The 24,518-nt window shown below is 41.7% G+C and overlaps 1 protein-coding gene across 3 annotated transcripts in view; it reads right to left on the bottom strand.

Moving 5' to 3' along the window:
• LOC115136772 (uncharacterized) overlaps positions 1-24,518 on the bottom strand; it is a 99,148-nt gene that overhangs the window by 57,517 nt on the left and 17,113 nt on the right. For all 3 annotated transcript variants that reach the window (XM_029672536.2, XM_029672535.2, XM_029672537.2), the window contains exon 2: positions 844-1,191. In XM_029672536.2, the coding sequence (XP_029528396.2) occupies positions 844-1,191 (348 nt within the window). The remainder of the gene's footprint in view (positions 1-843; positions 1,192-24,518) is intronic.

Raw genomic sequence — 24,518 nt, 5'->3', positions numbered from 1 at the left:
ATGCCATTTGGGAGACAGAAAGACTAAAGGTAAATGTGGGCTAATGGAAGGCTGTGGAGGCCCAGACACTGAGTCGAGGCAGGCAGCATCCTGTCACAGCAGCACTTAATGTAGCCCTCATTAGTCATCAGAGCCTGCCTAGGGCCGAGTGTCAAATGGCACCCTATTCCCTATATTGTGTACTACTTTCACCAGTCAAAAGTAGTGCACTACATAGGGCATAGGGTGCTATTTGGGACTCAGTCTCAGGAGAGATACACATGAAGCCTGGCTGGCTGCAGCTTTCATCACCATCCACAATCCAATCAACCATTATAGGGGTGGAAACACATGCTGACCGCACAACAATCCTTAAAGTTCACTCTCAGTAAGGTGCTACTTTATAATGTGTCCATACGAGTTGGAACCTTTACGTGTGGATTTGTTTATATTAAGTCAGTAAATCTATGTGGCATTTGGCTCCTACAGTAATAAGGCTAGCTGTATGTATATTTATCAAGTCTGAACTGACCTCCTATAATTCATGGGGACAATGAGAACATTTTCTGAGAAAGGACATCCAGGTAAAATGGAGCTGGTGCTATATGCTTCTACAGTACAAAAAGTAACTGTTTCTTTATGGCGGACGCCGAGTGTCTGTATCCCAGATGACAGCCTATTCCCCATTTAGAGCACTGCTTTTGACTAGGGCCCATTGGTGTAGCATCCAAAATGGCACCCTATTTCCTCTATAGTGCACTACTTTTGACTAGAGCCCAATGCAGGTCTTGGTCAATAGTAGTGCACTATAAAGGGAATAAGGTCAATTGACCAGGTCTGAAGCAGTCTAAGAGTTCCACATACCTAGTATATTGACGGTGGTGGATGCCTGCGTGTTGCCCAGTGGGAACGTCGCCACTTTACACGTGTAAGACCCGATGTCCTGAAATCCCACGCCTTCCAGGACGATGGTGGCATCGTGCACGGAGGGGTTCAGGAAGGACAGGCGTCTGGCGTAGTCTGGGGAGATGGAGATGCCAAACTGGGGGTTGAAGACGGCCAGGGTGATGGTGCCTGAGGGCAGGCGACGCTCCCAGGAGCTCTGGGTGAGGCTGAGGTTGGTGCCCACCTCCACCCTGCAGCCCAGAGTAATGTTCTTCCCCAGCACAGCACTCACCCTCTCTGGGACCAGCACCTCGTTACTGCACACACCTATAGACAGGGGAAGGGGAGAGACACAGTTACTTAGATATATACATACAGTGCCTTTGCGAAAGTATTCGGCCCCCTTGAACTTTGCGACCCTTTGCCACATTTCAGTATTCAAACATAAAGATATAAAACTGTATTTTTTTTGTGAATAATCAACAACAAGTGGGACACAATCATGAAGTGGAACGACATTTATTAGATATTTCAAACTTTTTTAACAAATCAAAAACTGAAAAATTGGGCGTGCAAAATTATTCAGCCCCCTTAAGTTATTACTTTGTAGCGCCACCTTTTGCTGCGATTACAGCTGTAAGTCGCTTGGGGTATGTCTCTATCAGTTTTGCACATCGAGAGACTGAAATTTTGTCCCATTCCTCCTTGCAAAACAGCTCGAGCTCAGTGAGGTTGGATGGAGAGCATTTGTGAACAGCAGTTTTCAGTTCTTTCCACAGATTCTCGGTTGGATTCAGGTCTGGACTTTGACTTGGCCATTCTAACACCTGGATATGTTTATTTTTGAACCATTCCATTGTAGATCTTGCTTTATGTTTTGGATCATTGTCTTGTTGGAAGACAAATCTCCGTCCCAGTCTCAGGTCTTTTGCAGACTCCATCAGGTTTTCTTCCAGAATGGTCCTGTATTTGGCTCCATCCATCTTCCCATCAATTTTAACCATCTTCCCTGTCCCTGCTGAAGAAAAGCAGGCCCAAACCATGATACTGCCACCACCATGTTTGACAGTGGGGATGGTGTGTTCAGGGTGATGAGCTGTGTTGCTTTTACGCCAAACATAACGTTTTGCATTGTTGCCAAAAAGTTCAATTTTGGTTTCATCTGACCAGAGCACCTTCTTCCACATGTTTGGTGTGTCTCCCAGGTGGCTTGTGGCAAACTTTAAACTACACTTTTTATGGATATCTTTAAGAAATGGCTTTCTTCTTGCCACTCTTCCATAAAGGCCAGATTTGTGCAATATACGACTGATTGTTGTCCTATGGACAGAGTCTCCCACCTCAGCTGTAGATCTCTGCAGTTCATCCAGAGTGATCATGGGCCTCTTGGCTGCATCTCTGATCAGTCTTCTCCTTGTATGAGCTGAAAGTTTAGAGGGACGGCCAGGTCTTGGTAGATTTGCAGTGGTCTGATACTCCTTCCATTTCAATATTATCGCTTGCACAGTGCTCCTTGGGATGTTTAAAGCTTGGGAAATCTTTTTGTATCCAAATCCGGCTTTAAACTTCTTCACAACAGTATCTCGGACCTGCCTGGTGTGTTCCTTGTTCTTCATGATGCTCTCTGCGCTTTTAACGGACCTCTGAGACTATCACAGTGCAGGTGCATTTATATGGAGACTTGATTACACACAGGTGGATTGTATTTATCATCATTAGTCATTTAGGTCAACACTGGATCATTCAGAGATCCTCACTGAACTTCTGGAGAGAGTTTGCTGCACTGAAAGTAAAGGGGCTGAATAATTTTGCACGCCCAATTTTTCAGTTTTTGAATTGTTAAAAAAGTTTGAAATATCCAATAAATGTCGTTCCACTTCATGATTGTGTCCCACTTATTGTTGATTCTTCACAAAAAAATACAGTTTTATATCTTATGTTTGAAGCCTGAAATGTGGCAAAAGGTCGCAAAGTTCAAGGGGGCCGAATACTTTCGCAAGGCACTGTAGTTACAGGAGAGATCCATGTTGAGAACAGTCATAAAAATAAAAACTGTAATCAGGACTGAACCTCAGTCAAAAAGGAGAACAACATGGGCTTCTTCTAAACTTTTATTCAACTTTTTTTTCATTCCTCTTTCATGCTTTTATTCAGAAACGACAGCCTCTTCCGAACCATAGAAACAAACTGCCTTGACGAGGTAGGCCTACATTATGAAACTCACTTCCCTCTCATGTTACTCTTCCCATGGGAATGGGCTGACCGGACTTCTTTCTGGAACAACTAGTCATGCCGTGTGTTTGTGATATTAAGGTGGTATTTCAACAGTGTAACAACGGATGGGCTTTTAGCTTTATGATGGGGTTTATCAGGGAAATGTGTCTGAGTCTGGAACCCCTCAATGTGTGTTCACTCCTAATGAGCAACACACAGCAACAGACATTCAGCCTCACTTTTCACCACAGGACGTCCTCACTGTCACTGCTGCTAATTGTTAGAGCACCTTGCCATATAAAGTCAAAGCATTATAAAGGAAAAAAAACATTCTGGAAGGAGATGAAACATAAAAAGCAATTTGATGTTTTTTTTTACTGTTTTTAAAAGGCCCTTTCATGTCTATGCACGTTGGGAGTTATTTTCAGCTTGCTGTAACATGTAAAATGTGGGTTTTTCATTGGGGGCTGGCTAGTTCAGATGCTGTGATTGAGTAAAGGCGCAGAAAGCCAATGGGGAGAGAGGATGAGCAGTGAGCACATTATTATGGCAGGCTGTATCACAACTGGCCGTGATTGGGAGTCCCATAGAGCGGTGCACAATTGGCCCAGCGTCGTCCGGGTTTGGCCGGTGTAGGTCGTCATTGTTAATAAGAATTTGTTCTGAACTGACTTGCCTAGTTAAATAAAGGTTAAATACATATTTATTTTTTAAAACAGTGGGAATCAGCCGCTTCAATGGACGGAAAAGAGGCAATGAAGCCTAACATGATTCAGCAGTATTGTGTTTCTCTACTTTTTGTTTTCCTTTGCTTGGAAAGTAGAAGCTGCATGATACAAGCCTAGTAAGCTAATTTGATTTATATTAGATAGGAAGCTAGTCTGTCTAGAGGTTGTACTTATACAGCAAGCTGCCTCCCACTACAGAAACAGGAGATACCGGTAGGCGCCTCCTGCCCTATGGACTATTCTGGCTCGGACGAGGCTTATACAGTAGGCCTACTTCCTACTAGATAGGCCTAACACCTCGTGCTGGATGTTTGCAATAACTAGCTAGTCTAACCATTTAAGAAATTGAGCAATACATGCCTACTATAACATTTAGAAGCACCACAGGCAGCAAACTCTGAATGAATCACTAGCCTACAACTTGAGAGAAATTAATTTGAACTTGAAATACATTTTAAATTACAGGTTAGTCCAATCCCTAGAATCATGGGCAAAATATATTCCAACCAAGAAAGACCAGAGTCAAATGTCTCTGAACATAACACAAATGAGTAATTGATACCCACATACTGTATACATTTAAACATTAAGTTCATATGTACTTTTGCAACCCTGTCGTCTATAATGAATTGTTGGGGGCACACCTCGTTGTAAATCTTGCACTAGCCTTCACGAATGCCATTCAAAACATTCAGTGTAAGGTCTGAGTTTTCTTAACGCAATTTAAAGTTATATTTGGGAGATCTAAATTTCCACCTACCAATGTGTGTGGAGTAAGCTAATAAAAGTGGCCTACTGGCTGGTGCTTGAATATGAGAGGGAAACCACAGCTATGCTATCCTGGCTAAGAGGGAATATAGGCTCTCCCTGCTCCCTTGCCTCCCCTGTAATTTCAGGGATCACATGTATACGTGCGCACACACACACACCCCCACACTAGGGCTGTCCCAGACAAAACAAATCTTGGTCAACCAAGAGTCGTCTGTTCTTTCGACCAATCAATTGGTCTAATTTTAAAATGTTTATTTTTCCATGTATAGACACATCCTATGTGTTTTAATCAAATCAATGAAATGCACTGATGCTTTAAGCAAACTGTTTGATGAAATAATTAAGACACAAATGACTAGAGGGACTCAGACCGCAATTGATTTGAATGTGCCGGGCCCGACTCAGACCTACTGCGCTGTGTTAAAAAAAAATACATTGAGTGACTGTGACTAGAACCCTTTGGCTCTCTCTCCACCCTTCTGCAATGACCACCACAGAACACCAACAGTGTGTATTGTGTGATATCCAACTGTGTTGCTGAAGCTGCAACAGACAGTGCATTCAGAAAGCATCAGACCCCTTCTCTTTTCTACACTTTGTTAGGTTACAGCCTTATTCTAAAATGGATCTCACACATTTGTTTCTCATAAATCTACACACAATTTACAAACTGAAATATCACACCTACATAAGTATTCAGACCCTTTACTCAGTACTTTGTTGAAGCATCCTTTGCAACGATTGCAGCCTCAAGTCTTCTTTGGTACACCTGTTTTTGGGGAGTTTCTCCCATTCTTCTCTGCAGATCCTCTCAAGCTCTGTCAGGGTGGACGGGGAGCGTCGCTGCACAGCTATTTTCAGGTCTCTCCAGAGATGTTCGATCAGGTTCAAGTCCGGGCTCTGGCTGGGCCACTCAAGGACATTCAGAGACCTGTCCCTAAGCCACTCATGCGTTATACTGGCTGTGTGCTTAGGGTCGTTGTCCTGTTGGAAGGTGAACTCTTGCCCTAGACTGAGGTCCTGAGCACTCTGGAGCAGGTTTTCATCAAGGATCTCTCTGTACTTTGCTCCGTTCATATTTACCTCAATCCTGCCTAGTCTCCCAGTCCCTGCCGATGAAAAACATCCCCACAGCATGACGCTGCCACCACCGTGCTTCAGGTTTCCTCCAGACGTGAGGCATGGCATTCAGGCTACAGAGTTCAATCTCGGTTTCATCAGACCAGAGAATTTAGTTTCACATAGTCTTATAGTCCTTTAGGTGTCTTTTGGCAAACTCTAAGCGGGCTGTCATGTGCTTTTTACTGAGGAGTGGCTTCCGTCTGGCCACTCTACCATAAAGGCCTGATTGGTGGAGTGCTGCAGAGATGGTTGTCCATCTCCACAGAGGTTCTCCCAACTCCACAGAGGAACTCTGGAGATATGTCAGAGCGACCATCGGGTTCTTGGTCACCTCCCTGACCAAGGCCCTTCTCCCCCGATTGCTCGGTTTGGCCAGGCAACCAGCTCTAGGAAAAGTCTTTGTGGTTCAAAACGCTTCCATTTATGAATGATGGAGGCCACAGTCTTCTTGGAGACCTTCAATGCTGCAGACATTATTTGATACCCTTCCCCAGATCTGTCTCGGAGCGCTATGGACAATTTCTTCGATCTCATGGCTTGGTTTTTGCCCTGAAATGCACTGTCAAACACCTCAAGGTTGATGAATGGAAACAGGATACACCTGAGCTCAATTGTTGAGTTTCACAACAAAGGGTCTGAATACTTTTTTACCATTTAAAAACAAAAATTACACTTTTTTTTACCACATTTTGTGATATCCAATTGGTAGTTACAGTCTTGTCCCATCACTGCAACTCCTGTACGGACTCAGGAGAGGCAAAGGTCGAGAGCCATGCATCCTCCGAAACAGGACCCCGCCAAGCTGCACTGCTTCTTGACACACTGCTTGCTTAATCCAGAAGCCAGCAGCACCAATGTGTCGGAGGAAACACTGTACAGCTGGCCACAAGGAGTCGCTAGAGCGCAATGGGACAAGGACATCCCAGCCGGCCAAACCCTCCCCTAACCCGGACGACGCTGGGCCAATTGTGAGCCACCTCATGAGTCTCCCGGTCGCTGCCGGCTGCGACACAGAACGGGATTGAACCCTGATCTGTAGGGAGGCCTCTAGCACCGTGCCTTAGACCGCTGCGCCACTCGGGAGGGCCAAAGGTCTGAATTCTTATCTAAATAAGGCATTCCTGTTTATGTTTTTTTATAAATCTGCCAACATTTCAAAAAAATTTTTTGCTTGGTCATTATGGGGTTGTGTGTAGATTGATGAAAAAAATATGTAATTTTAGGATCCATTTTAGAATAAGGCTTCAACGTAAAAAAAATATGTAAAAAGTCAAGGGGTCTGAATACTTTCCCGAATGCACTGTATAGCATATCATAATCAAATCAATATATTGGTTATAACAAACTCTGAACACCGTAACACGTGACAGCAAAATGGATGCAGATGACGTGACAAATAAAACCGGGGGAATGTTTACTGGTTGCTCAGGAGGTAAAGGGGAAGTCAGATGTGTGGAAAAAATGTGACTAGTTATGGAAAATACTAAGAGATCAACAAAAAGAAGGCAAGGAGCAAGCTCTGCCTGCATATTATGTGTGCCAAATAGGTGCTGTATAGATAACAATATAATTTTTCTGACTGTTTGGAACAATGTAAAAACACTAAATAAATTATAAAACAACACTAAATACGTTTTTTTGTTGTACAGCCTTAATTACAGCAAAGACTAAAAACAGTCACATTCAATTGTGATTAACATTTCTGAATATGAACGTTTTAGACCTATTTACTGTTTACGCTAATATTTCAATGGTCTCCTTGTTATTTTATTTTAAAGTTAAAATGCTTGATTGCATTTCAAATCATGAATGACTCTTATGTTATGTGATGACGTTGAACAAATAAATTATTGATTAATACAGTGGCCTATATACAGTTGAAGTCATTAAAATGTGTTTTTCAACCACTCCACAAATTTCTTGTTAACGAACTATAGTTTTGGCAAGACAGTTAGGACATCATATTTGTGCATGACACAAGTCATTTTTCCAACAATTGTTTACAGACAGATTATTTCACTTATAATTCACTGTATCACAATTCCAGTCAGAACTTTATATACACTAAGTTGACTGTGCCTTTAAAAAGATTGAAAAATTCCAGAAAATGATGTCATGGCTTTAGAAGCTTCTGATAGGATAATTGACATAATTTGAGTCAATTGGAGGTGTACCTGTGGATGTCTTTCAAGGCCTACCGTCAAACACTTGCCTCTTTGCTTGACATCATGGGAAAATCAAAAGAAATCAGCCAAGATCTCAGAAAAGAAATTGTAGGCCTCCAGAAATGTCCAAACACCTGAAGGTACGACATTCATCTGTACAAACAATAGTATGCAAGTATAAACACCATGGGACCACGCAGCCGTCATACCGCTCAGGAAGGAGACGCGTTCTGTCTCCTAGAGATGAACGTACTTTGGTGCAAAAAGTGCAAATCAATCCCAGAACAACAGCAAAGGACCCTGTGAAGATGCTGGAGGAAACAGGTACAAAAGTATCTATATCCACAGTAAAACGAGTCCTATATCGACATAACCTGAAAGGCCGCTCAGTAAGGAAGAAGCCACTGCTCCAAAACCACCATAAAAAAGCCAGACTACGGTTTGCCACTGGACATGGGCACAAAGATAGTACTTTTTGTAGCAATGTCCTCTGGTCTGATGAAACAAAAATAGAACTGTTTGGCCATAATAATCATCGTTATGTTTGGAGGAAAAAGGGGGAGGCTTGCAAGCCGAAGAAAACCATCCCAACCGTGAAGAACAGGGGTGGCAGCATCATATTGAGGGGGTGCTTTGCTGCAGGAGTGACTGGTGCACTTCACAAACTAGATGGCATCATGAGGGAGTAAATTCATGTAAATATATTGAAGCAACATCTCAAGACATCAGTCAGGAAGTTAAAGCTTGGTCGCAAATGGGTCTTCCAAATGGACAATGACCCCAAGCATACTTCCAAAGTTGTGGCAAAATGGCTTCAGGACAACAAAGTCAAGGTATTGGAGTGGCCATCACAAAGCCCTGACCTCAATCCTATAGAAAATTTGTGGGCAGAACTGAAAAAGCATGTTTGAGCAAGGAGGCCTACAAAACCTGACTAAGTTACACCAGCTCTGTCAGGAGGAATGGGCCAAAATTCACCCAACTTATTGTGGGAAGCTTGTGGAAGGCTACCCGAAACGTTTGACCCAAGTTAAACAATTTAAAGGCAATGCTACCAAATACTTATTGAGTGTATGTAAACGTCTGACCCACTGGGAATGTGATGAAAGGAATTAAAGCTTAAATAAATCATTCTCTCTACTTATTATTGTGGTGATCCTAACTGACCTAAGACAGGGAATTTTTACTAGGATTAAATGTCAGGAACTGTTAAAAACTTTAGTTTTATGTATTTGTGAGTTTAAATGTATTTGGCTAAGGTGTATGTAAACTTCTGACTTCCAACTGTAGGTATTGAAATATAGGCCTAAGTAAGTTACGTATTAAGACTAAAAAAGATGCGGTCTTAGGCCTAGAGATCGATGGTGGTAATGCAAGGCTGCTATACTAAGGCTACTAATGACAATGACATAAAAAATTATTATAATGATGATCATAATAATAATAACCAGAAGGAGATCAAGGAAAAAGGAGGGTTATTATTATTATAAATATAATTTCTGACAATTTGGAACGGTGTAAACACTAAATTAATTATAAATAATACCAGAGGCTCATCTAACGGAAAACAAAGTGTGAAGTCTTTATTACAGCATAGCAAAGATTAAAAACAGCCGAATCTGTGAAATTGTTTATCCGACATGTGGTTGCGTGAGGCTTGGTGCTCACGGAATCAGTAGGCTATTAAACAAACACTCAAACAGGCAACAGAAGCAGGATCTGTCTTGTTACTGTAGATATACTGTACCAGTCAAAGGTTTGGACACACCTACTCATTCAATGGTTTTTCTTTATTTTTACTATTTTCTACATTATAGAATAATAGTGAAGACATCAAAACTATAAAATAACATTTCTGTAATCATGTACTAACCAAAAAAGTTTTAATTCAAAATATATTTTAGATTCTTCAAAGTAGCCGCCACCTTGTTCACCGTGATTTATTTATTTTTTGCTACTGCTTGACGAAAGAAATCTCAGTCGACCAACAGCCTATTGACCAAACAATCAACCAGTCGACTAAATGGGGTCAGCCCTAGTACACGTACACGCACACACACTCTTTCCACTTTAAAAACTGGGGGTGAGTGTGTGAGCAATCTGAGAATGTGTGTATGATTCAGGGATTTTGTTTAGGTAGAAGATATGTGAATCAAATAGAAAGCCTAGCTGGTGAGGGGTTTGTAAGAGCTTTCCATGGCCGAATAGTTGTGTGTGTGTTGCACCGCATTGAGTTGTGTTGTGCTTTGTTTGTTTAGCGTCAGCGTGCAGTGCTGTCACAGTATCCTCTGTGTGTATTGGTGTGGTTGAGTGTCAGGGTCAGTGTATGCTATGCAGCCAGTCTCCACTGCACTCAGAACACTGAGCCGGGACAACAGCTGCTCCTGCACTCTGACTATCCCTGGGACCAACGCACCCGGTACACCATGTGCTTCTACTGGCCTACCTAACATAACAACGTCGCACACACACACACACACACACACACACACACACACACACACGACACACACACACACACACACACGAGCAGGAGCTATACATAGCCATGCAGACACAAGCTACTGTAACATGGGAATACATCAGTCAACACAGACAGGAGGACAGGAGGATAATAAAAAGAAATGCATCCAAAAATACAGCTTTTTCTGTGCAGCAGTAGTAGGAGAGTGAATACACTGACATGCTTGGCATGTGTGACAAGCATGTTGATCCAGGCACAGGCATGACACACCTCTCAGACTGACTGAGACTGGGCCACTACGCTCCGCTAGGCTAGCAGCATGCCCCACATACTCTACCTGCCACACAGTGCCACCATTCCTACATACATAGCTAGGCAACTACAACAAGCATCAGCAAGACAGTCAGTGTGTCTGTCTGCCTCTGGGACTGCCTCTGAAATAGGACCCAATTGAATACCCAATTCAGCACTACTTTTGACCAGAGCCCTATATAGGGAAATGGTGACATTTGGGACACCCCCCTAGTCCAAGCAAACATCAAGGCAGTGTGTCTGTTGTTTTCAGCCTCTGGGTCTAGGCTTGTCAAAGCACACGGGGAAACTAGACTCCATCCATGTTTGTTTTACAGAACAGCATTTAGCATTTAGTGCTGTGCCCACCACCCTACTCCACCCCCACCCCCACAGGAGAGTAGTGAGACAGATGGCTTCTGCCTGGGACACCTATACTACAGCCAGGAGAGTGTGGCCTGCTAGGTTGTCTCCCATTTATAGTGCACTACTTTCATTGACAAGTGCCCTATGGGCCCTGCACTGTATAAGAAATAGGGTGCCATTTGGGACACAACAGGAGTGTGGCAGGCAACTTGGAGTCCCTGGCTCAGAACGCACTGTAGATGAAGGCCCGCAATCAAAACAAATAATACAACTATGAAATGGAATCTGAAAAAACTGGAGGTAAGAAAATGGGAACAGGGCGTTAAACAAAACAAGACATACTGTTCCACCAGGGAGGGAGAGAACCTTTAAAAACAATGAGGCATCCCTCTGGACCGGACTGGAGCCACTGTAGGCTGCACTATGTCCCAAATGGCACCGTCCGCCGTATGTAGTGCACTACTTTTGACCAGGGCCCATAGGGGCACTATATAGGGATTTGGGGACGCATCCATTGTCTCAGTCCAATCCACTGCCTCTCTATAAAGACACAATCTGTTCACTGTTCTATTCTAGGAGAAGTAAGCTACTTTTTATTTCAGATCTCACTCAAAACAAAGCCATGCTCTTCATTCCTAGGCCTATGTTGTTATGCATTACATTACATTTGACATTTAAGTCATTTAGCAGACGCTCTTATCCAGAGAGACTTACAATTATGCCTTACTTACAGTTGATATTTTACTGCATTCTGCACCTCACCAATTTTTTTTCTAGTTTTTGATTATCCTCTGTTCCTTAACATAGGAAGAGAATAAACCTAGCTCTGTTGCCGCCCTCCTAAATTATGTGGTTTCTATTGGTTTCAATGGAACGTTTTGGAGTTTACAGCCCTGAATTTGCCCGACCAAGGAAAAAGACTAGGGGAAACACTGAAGCCTTCATGCATGGTAGTAGTCTTGGAATCAAATGAACAATATGACTAAGGGAAAGAGGCCCAAACAATCAATTGATGATTGTTATGACAACTAACATATTATGAGGACTCTCTCAGAGAATAGCCTAAGCCTACTAAAGACAGGAGATTACAAAGACAGAGGAAGCAGAACTAAAATTGATATTAGATCCCTATATGGATGGAAACCCTGAGAACCCATCAGGCAGGGCAGCAATGAACTCATGAAAAGGATATGCTATGCTGGCCCTTTGAAGCACGCTTTCTGTTTGTTTCTCTCCCTCCTGACGCCATTAATTGTGACAAGCTGCTCTGAACGAAGACGCTGTAATGGTAAATCAAAACCTTCCAGTTTGCTTGGCAACCAACTCAAACATTGCACACTGGCCACTTGATGAGCCAAAATCCCCCACCCATCCACCCAGAGTTGACATGGCCTCGATCTTCCCCAAAGAACCTGCATATTCCCTGGGTTGTAGTCCTCTCCTCTCCACAGTCTGGTCTGGAGGAAGCAAGAGACTGCACAGAGATAGAGACACAAAGCTATAGTACAAACATGAGCAATGGGATAAACACACCACGTAGATGTGGGCAAACTCCATGAATCGATTAGCATGTCAATTAACACTCATGCAGGACAAAACTAGATCTAAAGACCTTACAGTTGAGGAATGCAGACAAATGAGATCTGTGCAGAAGAGAGTGTTGTTAGTACAAAAACTAAACAAAACTAATGTGTAATGTGAGGAGACAGAACAAAATAAAGAAAGGGAATGGAAATTATGAGAAGAAAAGAGGCAACAGAGACGTTGTCAGGCAGTGAGTCAGAGTGGTGGAGAGGAGAACAAGGTCATGGCTGCAGTCAGGTAGTGAGGTAGAGTGGAGGAGAACAAGGTCATGGCTGCAGTCAGGCAGTGAGGTAGAGTGGAGGAGAGGAGAACAAGGTCATGGCTGCAGTCAGGTAGTGAGGTAGAGTGGAGGAGAACAAGGTCATGGCTGCAGTTAGGCAGTGAGGTAGAGTGGAGGAGAGGAGAACAAGGTCATGGCTGTGCATGGAGTAACAGGCAGTGTAGACAATGACAGTGAGGGCTTGACCCAACACATCATTGAGTCAGCATTAGAGCTGGGGTCAAATACAGTCACCCCAAATAAAACCAGACAGACAGAGAGACAGAGAGAGAGAGAGAGAGACACACACACACACACACACACACACGCTAGGCTAAATGGCAATGTCAGAATTACAACTCATGTCGTTAAATCATCCAATAGGATTTGCATTTAGAACACATTGTGATGATGAGTACAGCAGTACAGGAAGATGTTTATCTGATCATAAGAAGGTTCATGTCCATTCTAGTATTCTAATTCCTAATTCTATGCCTACCCTCACATTGTGAGAGGTGTCCTCACATTACTGATGAATAACCCATGAAAATAGAGACTGACAATTTACGTTCTTAAATCAATTGAATAGATTTAAGAACAACAATTAGCAGCCATTGAGCTGAGCTGCTCTACGGTCCTGATTGAATTTGTCCTCCCAATAATATGCACACACACACACACACACACACACCCTGAGAGATGACTAGAGAATGAAAAGGAGAGCAGGGTAGGGGAGTACTCAAGTTGGGCGCTCCCTCCCTCACGTATGATGAAATGCAAGACAGTTTAGTGAAGGCCCAGTAGTAACAAAAAAAGTTTGTTTTTTTCCAATAGGTTTGTCACGTTCTGACCTTAGTTCCTTTTTTAGGTCTTTGTGTTAGTTTGGTCAGGGCGTGAGTTGGGGTGGGTAGTTGATGTTCTTTTTTCTATGTTGTATTTCTGTGTTTGGCCTGGTATGGTTCTCAATCAGAGGCAGCTGTCAATCGTCTCTGATTGAGAATCATACTTAGGTAGCCTGTTTTCCCCATTTTGGTTGTGGGTGATTGCTTTGTTTTGTGCGTATTCCTTACAGAACTGTTTCGCTTTCGTTCTCGCTCTTTATTATTTTTGTCATTTCAGTGTTCAGTTTATTTTGTTTATTAAAATGAACACTTACCACGCTGCACCTTGGTCCTCTTCTCCTTCACCAGACGAAAACTGTTACAAGGTTAGCTCAAATGACAGAGAGACAAATGAATTAATGAATTCAGACAACGAATGTGAGAACTGAGAATGCTCTACTGGCAAATAAATTACTTCCACAACCGGATACCCTCTGTCTGGCAGTGAGTTATTAACCAAGGCACAGAGCTTTCACGATTAATCACTAGCTTTGAGAAGCTTTCCAGTATACTCCCTCAATTCTTAGAGTACAGAACTGGCAGACAGTTGTCTAACATTTACCACAGCTTTTTCAAACATCATCCAATTCACCCTTTATCTTGTTTCCGTCATTCTATAATTTTCCTATAATTTTTCATGTCCCTCAGACATAGGCCCTACACTAGGCCTAGTGCTGGAACAGCAGGTGGTCAAAAACAGTCCCGATTATTTATTGTTGTGAAGGTAAAACATGTGGTACCACAAACATGGGAAAGGCAGTAAATGGGACAATACAGGACAACATTTGTTTAAAACAAACAATTTGCTTACTGTTGAAAAGATAAGGTAGAACGATGCACGTTCTAAAATGGTGACATCAATGCACTGTGTCGTATCTTTGGCTATGCCAGATTAAGTGATATGACATGCTATTCTATAAAATAATTTCTCAGTAATTAATATTACCTGATTGAGCTAATGTAAATGTAATTAACTAGAGTCGGGGAACCACAAAATAATATTTATAGAGCTGTTATCTTCCGAATAAACTCTTAAAGACCTAGTTATATTTTACATCAATAGCAGTTAATTCAGTCTCATCTGAAAGTTGTAAATTCTTTACGAACCCTGGCTAACAAGTTGAATCAGCAATACAAAATTGGGTTTAATTATTTATTTACTAAATACCTAACTAATCACACAGAATTACACATACCGTAATTTCCGGACTATAAACTGCTACTTTATTCCCACACTTTGAACCTCGCGGTTTATACAATGACGCGGCTAATTTATGGATTTTTCCCGCTTTCACAAGATTCATGCCGCCAAAAAACTGAGCACCGTCACATAATGTGACGTAAATCGAGCGCGCTCAAACTTCCCAACATTCTGATTACGGTAGTAATTTTGTCACCCTCATCATGGCAAAGACACGTAGAAATGCATATGATGCAGCTTTCAAGTTGAAGGCGATCGATCTGGCTGTTGGAAAAGGAAATAGAGCTGCTGCATGGGAGCTTGGCCTTAATGAGTCGATTATAAGACTTTGTAAACAGCAGCGTGAGGAACTGACTCAGTGCAAAAAGACAACAAACCTTTCAGAGGGAAGAAAAGCAGATGGCCCAAAGTATTTGCAGCCACTCGACATCAGTGTAAATCGTGCATTTAAGGTGGCGCTCCGTGTTCAGTGCATGCGAAGAGCAACTTATGGTCAAGTCTGCCAGTGGGTCCTGACAGCGTGGAGCATTGTCAAAAAATCCACTATCATCAACGGGTTTCGAAAGGCTGGACTGCTGCGTGTTGAAGGGGCAGCATGAGCTCAGCGGGGTATTTGCCTCCGGATGAAAGTGACGAGAGCGACAATGAAAACGATCCAACATCGGATGAAGCAACTCCGACACCGAAGGAGATGACTTCAGTGGTTTCAGTGCACAGGAGGAGGAAGATAGTGACCAATGACTTTCTTGGTAGGCTGTTTTAATTTTTGTTACAAGCCGTGTTTCGTTTAAAGGCTGTGTAAAGTTCATTTGTTTCAATGTACCGGTAGGCACTTGCGGCTTATAGACATGTGCGGCTTATTTATGCACAAAATACATATTTTTTTATAATTCAGTGGGTGCGGTTTATATTCAAGTACGCTTAATAGTCCAGCAATTACGGTACACATAATTAATCATAACTTGATTACAAATTACGTCATAAAGGAAAACGTCCCTAGTGGGCGGAACAGATATGACAGCTTGTTACACAAAAGAAAAGGGGCTGGGTTTGAGTGCAAGAGCGGAAAGACTGAGGAACAAAGGGCGAAGCTGTGCTATTGTAAATACAGTATCTTATGCATTCTAAATTACCGCCCATTTGGAAAAGGAAAATGCAATAAATATTTACTCTGAGCTGCACTTCGGTAGGTTGGTGGTAGATGGAAGGTCGTGTTGCCAAACCGAGTCCTTTGAAGAATGTCTCTGGTGGTCAATTGGATACATTGTAGTAACGTTGTTGTGTGATAGACGGGATACTCTTTCTGTTCCTTCCTAACCCTAGTTTGCAGCTGCTGTTGCTAACTCAACGGCTAGGAGGTATCACTTCTGTAGTGAATAAGAGTTCAAAGTTCATACCATTCACAACCAAAGCTCACGCTGATGTTGGCTTCGTTCTGTAGTTATTATCTGAACCATTCTGACATCGGACCGTCATACTCACATCCTCGGAACCGGAGGTTATATTGTCATCAAGGCTTTATATAGGAAGGGAGAAACGGGGTGGGCGGGCCACTGGGCGGGCCACTGAGTCGGGCCTAATTTACTCATGAAAACCCAATTCTCACATTTTAGAAGCTAAAATCACATTTCATCCCATCACGAATAATTTCATATTCAAACATTTAAATTGAACAACAATTCCATGTGAATCCGATAACTGGATGTGTAGAGTTTGTCATCTTATCATTGATGAGAATGTCTCAGATGACAACCGAACTGACATTACCACTGCATATGTTCAATTGGTCGGATTACTAGAATATAGTACATTTCCCCCCACCTTCTGATGTTCCCAGAATCTCTATGTTAACCAAGGGGTTTGCAAATGTAACATCAGTAGGGTAGAGAGAGGAAAAGGGGGGGAAGAGGTATTTATGACTGTCATAAACCTACCCCCAGGCCAACGTCATGACAACTGTCAGGGCATGAGTGTGAAGCAAACTGTTCCCACTGCTCATCTACATGACTCAAGAGGTGGAAAGACATTTACACTTAGAATCTGCCTAAATGGCTGACATGCTTTTGGGAAAACCTTTACCTGAAGTTTCCAGATTCCACCACCCTCAAGTCTCTCCATGGAATGAGAGGTAGAAAAGTGGGAGATAATCACTTATCTCTAAGGGTGATTTACTGCCGTCGGCTTTCTTTCTAATCCGAGCCTGTTAAAATATTGCACACTCAGGAGAGTAAATGGCTATTGAGTAGGCTTGGTCGGTATACTGTATATCCTGTATCCCTGGGTATTTGAAAATAAAAACACGATGGTTTTTCAATACCGTCAAAACTATTAATTTGAACTTTTTCAATTAAATTAGAATATTTGTAGATCCTTTCACAATTGTAGATCCGTGTTTTTTTTTTTTTTTTTTTTTTTTTTGTAAATCGGGAGATGAAGGGAAGTCCCTGCGTTCTGTCACAGTTTTTTTTTCACAATTCCTGACATTTGTGCGGTGCACATGAGGTGAGTAAAAATTCCCTGCCATTTTCAGGTCAGCCTTTCAGGATCACCACTTTATTTTAAGAATGTGAAAAGTCAGAATAATAGTAGAGAGAATGATTTATTTCAGATGTTATTTCTTTCATCACATTGCCAGTGGGTCAGAAGTTTACATACACTGAATTACTATTTGGTAGCATTGCCTTTAAATTGTTTAACTTGGGTCAAACGTTTCGGGTAGCCTTCCACAAGCTTCCCACAATAATTTGGGTGAATTTTGGCCCATTCCTCCTGACAGAGCTGGTGTAACCGAGTCAGGTTTGTAGACCTCGTTCGCACATGCTTTTTTTCAGTTCTGCCCACACATGTTCTATGGGATTGAGGTCAGGGCGTTGTGATGGCCACTCCAATACATTAACTTTGTTGTCCTGAAGCAATTTTGCCACAACTTTGGAAGAATGCTTGGGGTCATTGTCCATTTGGAAGACCCATTTGGAACCAAGCTTTAACTTCCTGACTGATGTCTTGAGATGTTGCTTCAATAACCACATAATTGTCCTCCCTCATGATGCCGTCGCAATTGTAAATGAGAACTTGTTCTCAACTTGCCTACCTGGTTAAATAAAGGTGAAATAAATAAAATAAAAATCTAGTTTGTGAAGTGCACCAGTCCCTCCTGTAGGAAAGCACCCACACAACATGATGTTTCCACCCCCGTGCATCAAGGTTGGGATGGTGTTCTTCAGCTTGCAAGCATCCGCTTTTCCCTCCAAACATAACGATGGTCATTATGGCCAAACAGTTCTATTTTTGTTTCATCAGACCAGAGGACATTTCTCCCAAAATTACGATCTTTGTCCCCATGTGCAGTTGCAAACCGTAGTCTGGCTTTTTTATGTTGGTTTTGGAGCAGTGGCTTCTTCCTTGTTGAGCGGCCTTTCAGGTTATGTCGATATAGGACTCGTTATACTGTGGATATAGACAATTTTGTACCTGTTTTCTCCAGCATCTTCACAAGGTCCTTTGCTGTTGTTCTGGGATTGATTTGCACTTTTTGCACCACAGTATGTTCATCTCTAGGAGACAGAACGCATCTCCTTCCTGAGCGGTATGATGGCTGCGTGGTCCCATGGTGTTTATACTTGCGTACTATTGTTTGTACAGATGAACGTGGTACCTTCAGGCGTTTGGAAATTGCTCCCAAGGATGACTTGTGGAGGTCTACCATTTTTTTCTGAGGTCTTGGCTGATTTCTTTTGATTTTCCCATGATGTCAAGCAAAGAGGCACTGAGTTTGAAGGTAGGCCTTGAAATACATCCACAGGTACACCTCCAATTGACTCAAATTATGTCAATTAGCCTATCAGAAGCTTCTAAAGCCATGACATCATTTTCTGGAATTTTCCAAGCTGTTTAAAGGCACAGTCAACTTAGTGTATGTAAACTTCTGACCCACTGGAATTGTGATACAGTGAATTATAAGTGAAATTATCTGTCTGTAAACAATTGTTCAAATAATTACTTAATTAAAATGATGTCCTAACCGACTTGCCAAAACTATAGTTTGTTAACAAGAAATTTGGGGAGTGGTTGAAAAACGAGTTTCAATGACTCCAACCTAAGTGTATTTAAACTTCCGACTTCAACTGTACATTCATGATTTCTTATTACAAATGGGTGTTGGTTTGTGTGCAAGCTATATGAATAATGTGAGAATACTTCTGAATTGTATCGACGATAAGTGTTTCTTTCCCTATCTCTCTCCATGTCGTTGTGTAAAAAGCCATATTGCAAAAGTCTGCTAGGGACCTTTGTTTCATGTAGTAAGTGTGTATGTTTTTTCCGCGTTATTATTTAGTCAGCTAGTAAATAAATAACTAAACAAAATTTGTGTAGTACTGAATCATGATTAAGGCTGGGGTTTTTGCAGGTTACGACTGTTCAAAATGATTATATGATAAGAGGTCATGATTAATACATTGACTGTTTTATGGATGTGATAGGTAAAGATCTTTACAGTTTAATTCGGGAGATGGTAACTCTTTAACTTCTTATGGCTGCAGGGGCCGTATTGAGTAGCTTGGATGAAAGGTGCCCAGAGGTGCCCAGAGTAAACGGCCTGCTCCTCATTCCCAGTTGCTAATATATGCATATTATTATTAGAAAACACTCTGACGTTTCTAAAACTGTTTGAATGATGTCTGTGAGTATAACAGAACTCATATGGCAGGCAAAAACCTGAGAAGAAATCTAAAACAGGAAGTGAGAAATCTGAGGTTGGTCGATTTTCAACCCAGGCCCTATTGAATTCACAGTGGGATATGGATGAAGTTGCATTTCCTAGGTCTTCCACTAGATGTCAACCGTATTTAGAAACTGGAATGAGGCTTCTACTGTGTTGGGGGGCTGAATGAGAGGGGAATGAGTCAGGTCCTGGCAATTTTATTTGTTTTCTTAGCGCCGTCTCAGATTATTGCATGGTTTGCTTTTTCCGTAAAGTTTTTTTTAAATCTGACACAGCGGTTGCATTAAGGAGAGGTATATCTATATTTCCATGTCTAACACTTGAATTGTCATCGACATTTATGATGAGTATTTCTGTAAAATGATGTGGCTCTCTGCAATATCACTGGATGTTTTTGGAACTAGTGAACGTAACGCGCCGATGTAAACTCAAATTTTATGATATAAATATGAACTTTATCAAACAAAACATACATGTATTGTGTAACATGAAATCCTATGAGTGTCATCTGAGGAAGATCATCAAAGGTTAGTGATTAATTTTTCTCTATTTGTGCTTTTTGTGACTCCTCTCTTTGGCTGGAAAAATGGCTGAGTTTTTCTTTGGCTTGGTGGTGACCTAACATAATCGTTTGTGGTGCTTTTCCTGTAAAGCCTATTTAAAATCGGACACTGTGGTGGGATTAACAACAAGATTACCTTTAAAACGGTTTAAGATACATATATGTTTGAGGAATTTTAATTATGAGATTTCTGGCTAATTAACAGGATTGCAGCCTTAAGAAGTTTAAACAACCTCTCCCGTGGTGCCCCAAATTCCTAATTAGTTAATTGTTACATGATTAATTTAAATTGGGTAACAATTAAACATAGTTAGTGGATTAAATAAATAACAGTCATCACATTAATGAAAGTAAAGTCACGACAGTTGTATTGCTGCTTTTATGGCGATGTCTTGATCCAAGGTCATATTTGTGCAGTGTGAAAAAGACATTCGGCCCAACACTAACTGTAATCTGCATGCTTCCTTCCTTGCATTGTAACTTGGAGAGGGTGTTTTTCAGCCAGTTAACTTCTTATGGCTTGGGGGCAGTATTTCGACGCCTGGATGAGAAGCGTGCCCAAAGTAAACCACCTGTTACTCAGGCCCAGAAGCTAGGATATGCATAATTAGTAGACTTGGATAGAAAATATTCTAAAGTTTCCAAAACTGTTAAAATAATGTCTGTGAGTATAACAGAACTGATATGGCAGGGGAAAATCTAAGAAATATCCATCCAGGAAGTGGGATTTTTTTTTATGTGGGTATTTTCAATTGAATGCCTATAGAGTATCTAATGGGTTAGGACTCAGATAGCAGTTCCTATGGCTCCACTAGATGCCAACAGTCTTTAGACATTGTTTCAGGCTTGTTTTCTGAAAAATTAAAAAGAATGAGACCTCTCTGTCAGTGGACTGTAGAATCATGCAGTGCTGGTTTGCGAGTGTGACCGATTGCGCACCCTTCGTTGTTTTTCCTTTCTATTGAATACGCTATTGTCCGGTTGAAATATTATAGATTATTTAGACAATTGACAACCTGAGGATTAATTATGAACATCGTTTGACATGTTTCAACGAACTTTACCGGTACTATTAGGATGTATTCGTCTGCATGTTTTGACCGCCTTTGAGCCAGTGGATTACTGAACAAAACGCGCCAACACAACAGAGTTTTTGGAATATAAAGAGGGACTTTATCGAACAAAACAAACATTTATTGTGTAGCTGGGTCTCTTGTGACTGCAACCATATGAAGATCTTCAAAGGTAAGTGATTAATTTTATCGCTATTTCTGACTTTTGTAATTCCTTTACTTGGTAGTAAAATGTTTGTATGCTTTTGTAAGCGAGGCGCTGTTCTCAGATAATCCTCAGATAATCGCATGGTATGCTTTCTCCGTAAAGCCTTTTTGAAATCTGACAAAGCGGCTGGATTAACAAGAAGGTAATCTTCAAGCCGATGTATAACACTTATATTTTTTATGAATGTTTATTATGACTATTTCTGTATTTTGAATTTGGCACTCGGCAATTTCACCGGATGTTGTCGAGGTGGGTCGCTAGCGGAACGCCTACGCCAGAAAGGTTCATTCATGGCAGAAATATCACACTCTGGCAGGCAAGCCTTTCAGAGGGGCAGGCTGACTCTTTTAGAACCACATTCCCAGTTGGTCCTCTCCAGGATCCTTAGATGGGTCCCAAATGGCACCCTATTCCTTTCACTACTATTGACCAGGGCCGTAGGGTGCTGGTCAGAAGTAGTGCTCTATAGGGAATAGGGTGCCATTTTAAGACACTGTCCTTTTCTCCTTGCTCCCCCAGAGCACCCCGCCTGACTGCAACCCCTCTCAGACTGTCACATTTAATTAAAGATCAGCTCTTAAACAGAAATCAATAGTGTTAGCTTACATAGTGTCAGGATGGGTTGCAACCTCTCGACACAGTGGACAATAACTATACTCTCTAGGATCTGTGAAGGACGATGTCTGCCAGTGTCCTTAAGCAAACCAATACATCCCTGCAGTACTCAGCAGTCTGGGCCGTGTGTTGTGGTTGGTTGCAAGGAGAATGTGGGACATGTTGATGAAAATATGCAGTCACAGGGATATGAGTATTAGCCTAATTCAATTCCTCAAAGAAAACTCTAGCACAACACAAAATTTAATATATATAGTAAAGAAACACTTAGCATCTTGGCAGCTCCAAATTAGGACTAAAGGGATGGCAGTTGGGGGGAGTGAAAGGAAGGGAAGAACTGAAGAAGGACGACTCATGGTCTAGGGGTTCACACTCCGGTGTTTCTCAACCTGTTGTGTGAATAATATGGGCTAATTTGGTAGCTGCAGTGTCAGAGGGTCAGGCTATGTTATCACTCCAAAGGGTGTTGAGCTGTCCCCGTTACAGGCCTTTCGTACATTGGTGGTAGGCCTACATCTTCCAGTAAATGCACAACTAGTTTCAACACAAGGCATGAGTTGTAAGCCTAATATGCCAAGCTTAGCTGACACACAGACTGACTATTTGTGGAAGTTGTTTTTTTCCTTTTCAGAATCAGAAACTCAGGAGCTGACATTACTAAGGCCTGAAAACATTCTCTCTCCACCCAGACTCAGTCAGACAACCATGAAATTCTTGGGCTAATAAATTCTAACGACATATGCGACAACCAGAAAATTGAAATGCGTCTATTCAATCAGTCTTTAGAGACAAGTGCTTTATGATTTGTTTTTGATACATTTAACTGAATCTATTACTGAATCATTCCCAAACATCACTTACAGAGTCATGACAAGACAAAGGTGTGGTAAGCTGAGCTATTTTTGGGCTGTAATTCACATATGTTGTCAAACTCATGACAATCTAGCCGATCATGTCGGCTTCCATACCACAGACTGAACACTATACCAAACAAGCATCTCCCACCCCACTATGCGCTGTGTCAACAGTTGGGTGAAGGAGTAGAGCCGAGTCGTATGCTGTTCATTCCAGCAGTCGCTCTGGATGCATCGCAAATGGCAAACTATTTTTCCTATATAGTGCACTACTTTTGACCATAGCCACATGGTCCTGGTCGAAAGTAGTGCACTATAGGGTTAGTGAACTGTTTTGGATACAGTCTCTCTGACAATGCTCAAGTGTAAATCCAGCAGTGAGCCGTGCCTAGAAACACACACAGATACAGACGGATGACACTCCAGGCGACAGTATAATATCTGAGCTAATAAGGGCTGGGCACTGGACTTCCTTCCAAAACTCACAACACACAAGAGTCTATTTTGAAGGACTAGGTACTTTCTCTGGTTCACAAACTAAGTTTAAAATCACAACCTCAACTCCACTAACAATTACACACAGACAGAAATAGACTGAAATACATCAAGCCAGAGTCTTAGGGGGATAGGTGGGGTCTCACTGTCTGGGAGACTGAGGCCTATACAAATCCCAGCAGATAGTAATTAGTTAATGTGAAAAAACAAAAACTCATCAACATCCTCAACTAAATACTGTTACTGTAGTTTCATTAATTTCTCACAGTTTCCTACATGCCACAGAGACCCTGGAGGAAATGGGATTGTTTTTCTTCTGGCTTTAAAATGATTCCCAGGGATTTTTTTTTTTCACACTTCTTAAACTGTTTGCCTGTATTTTTAGTTAGCAGTAGCTAACAAACTCCTTCAAAAATCAGTGATCTAGCAGTCCTGACATTACTTCAGTCTAAACTGCTACATGATGATGATGTAGTCAGTCATATTTCAGACAACATCAGAACGGAAACACGTGGGAGATTCGTAGAGACGGAAGACATGCGATGGGGACACAGAAGGGAAAGAGATCTCAAATAGAATGAAAGCATTATGTTTCAATCTTATGGGGATGCAAACACTTTGGATAATGAGTGTGGCCTTTGTATTTGAGAGAGACAATTCCTGTGATGCTGTGAATACTGATTTTGTTTTAAATATTTATGAGCCAGGGGGTTTCCTTTATTTGGACGAGGGATACCCATGTGACAATGGATACCCACGTTCATTATGCTACGTACATACTCAGATCCCACCTTCCTTCTCATCTCCATCTCTATGAGTGTGTTCCAAGTAGCAACATACAGTCCATTCCCTATACTCCCTCCAGAGGGTTCTGGTCAAAAGTAGTGCACTGTAGGGAACAGGGTGTCATTTGGGACACACACCATCTCTATCTTTACTACATTATGTGCCTTCCTTCTCCCAGCAACTTTATGCTAAACTGAACTCTGAGAGCTGTGTCATCTGTCTCTGTGTAACATCTATATTTGAAAAAACACAAAGGACAGATTCTAGTCATTTTATCCATCTCAAAGTAATA

This window comes from Oncorhynchus nerka, linkage group LG11 (assembly GCF_034236695.1).
Source record: "Oncorhynchus nerka isolate Pitt River linkage group LG11, Oner_Uvic_2.0, whole genome shotgun sequence".
In the NCBI taxonomy this organism is placed as follows: Eukaryota; Metazoa; Chordata; class Actinopteri; order Salmoniformes; family Salmonidae; genus Oncorhynchus; species Oncorhynchus nerka.
This window is presented reverse-complemented; position numbering and strand designations above follow the sequence as displayed.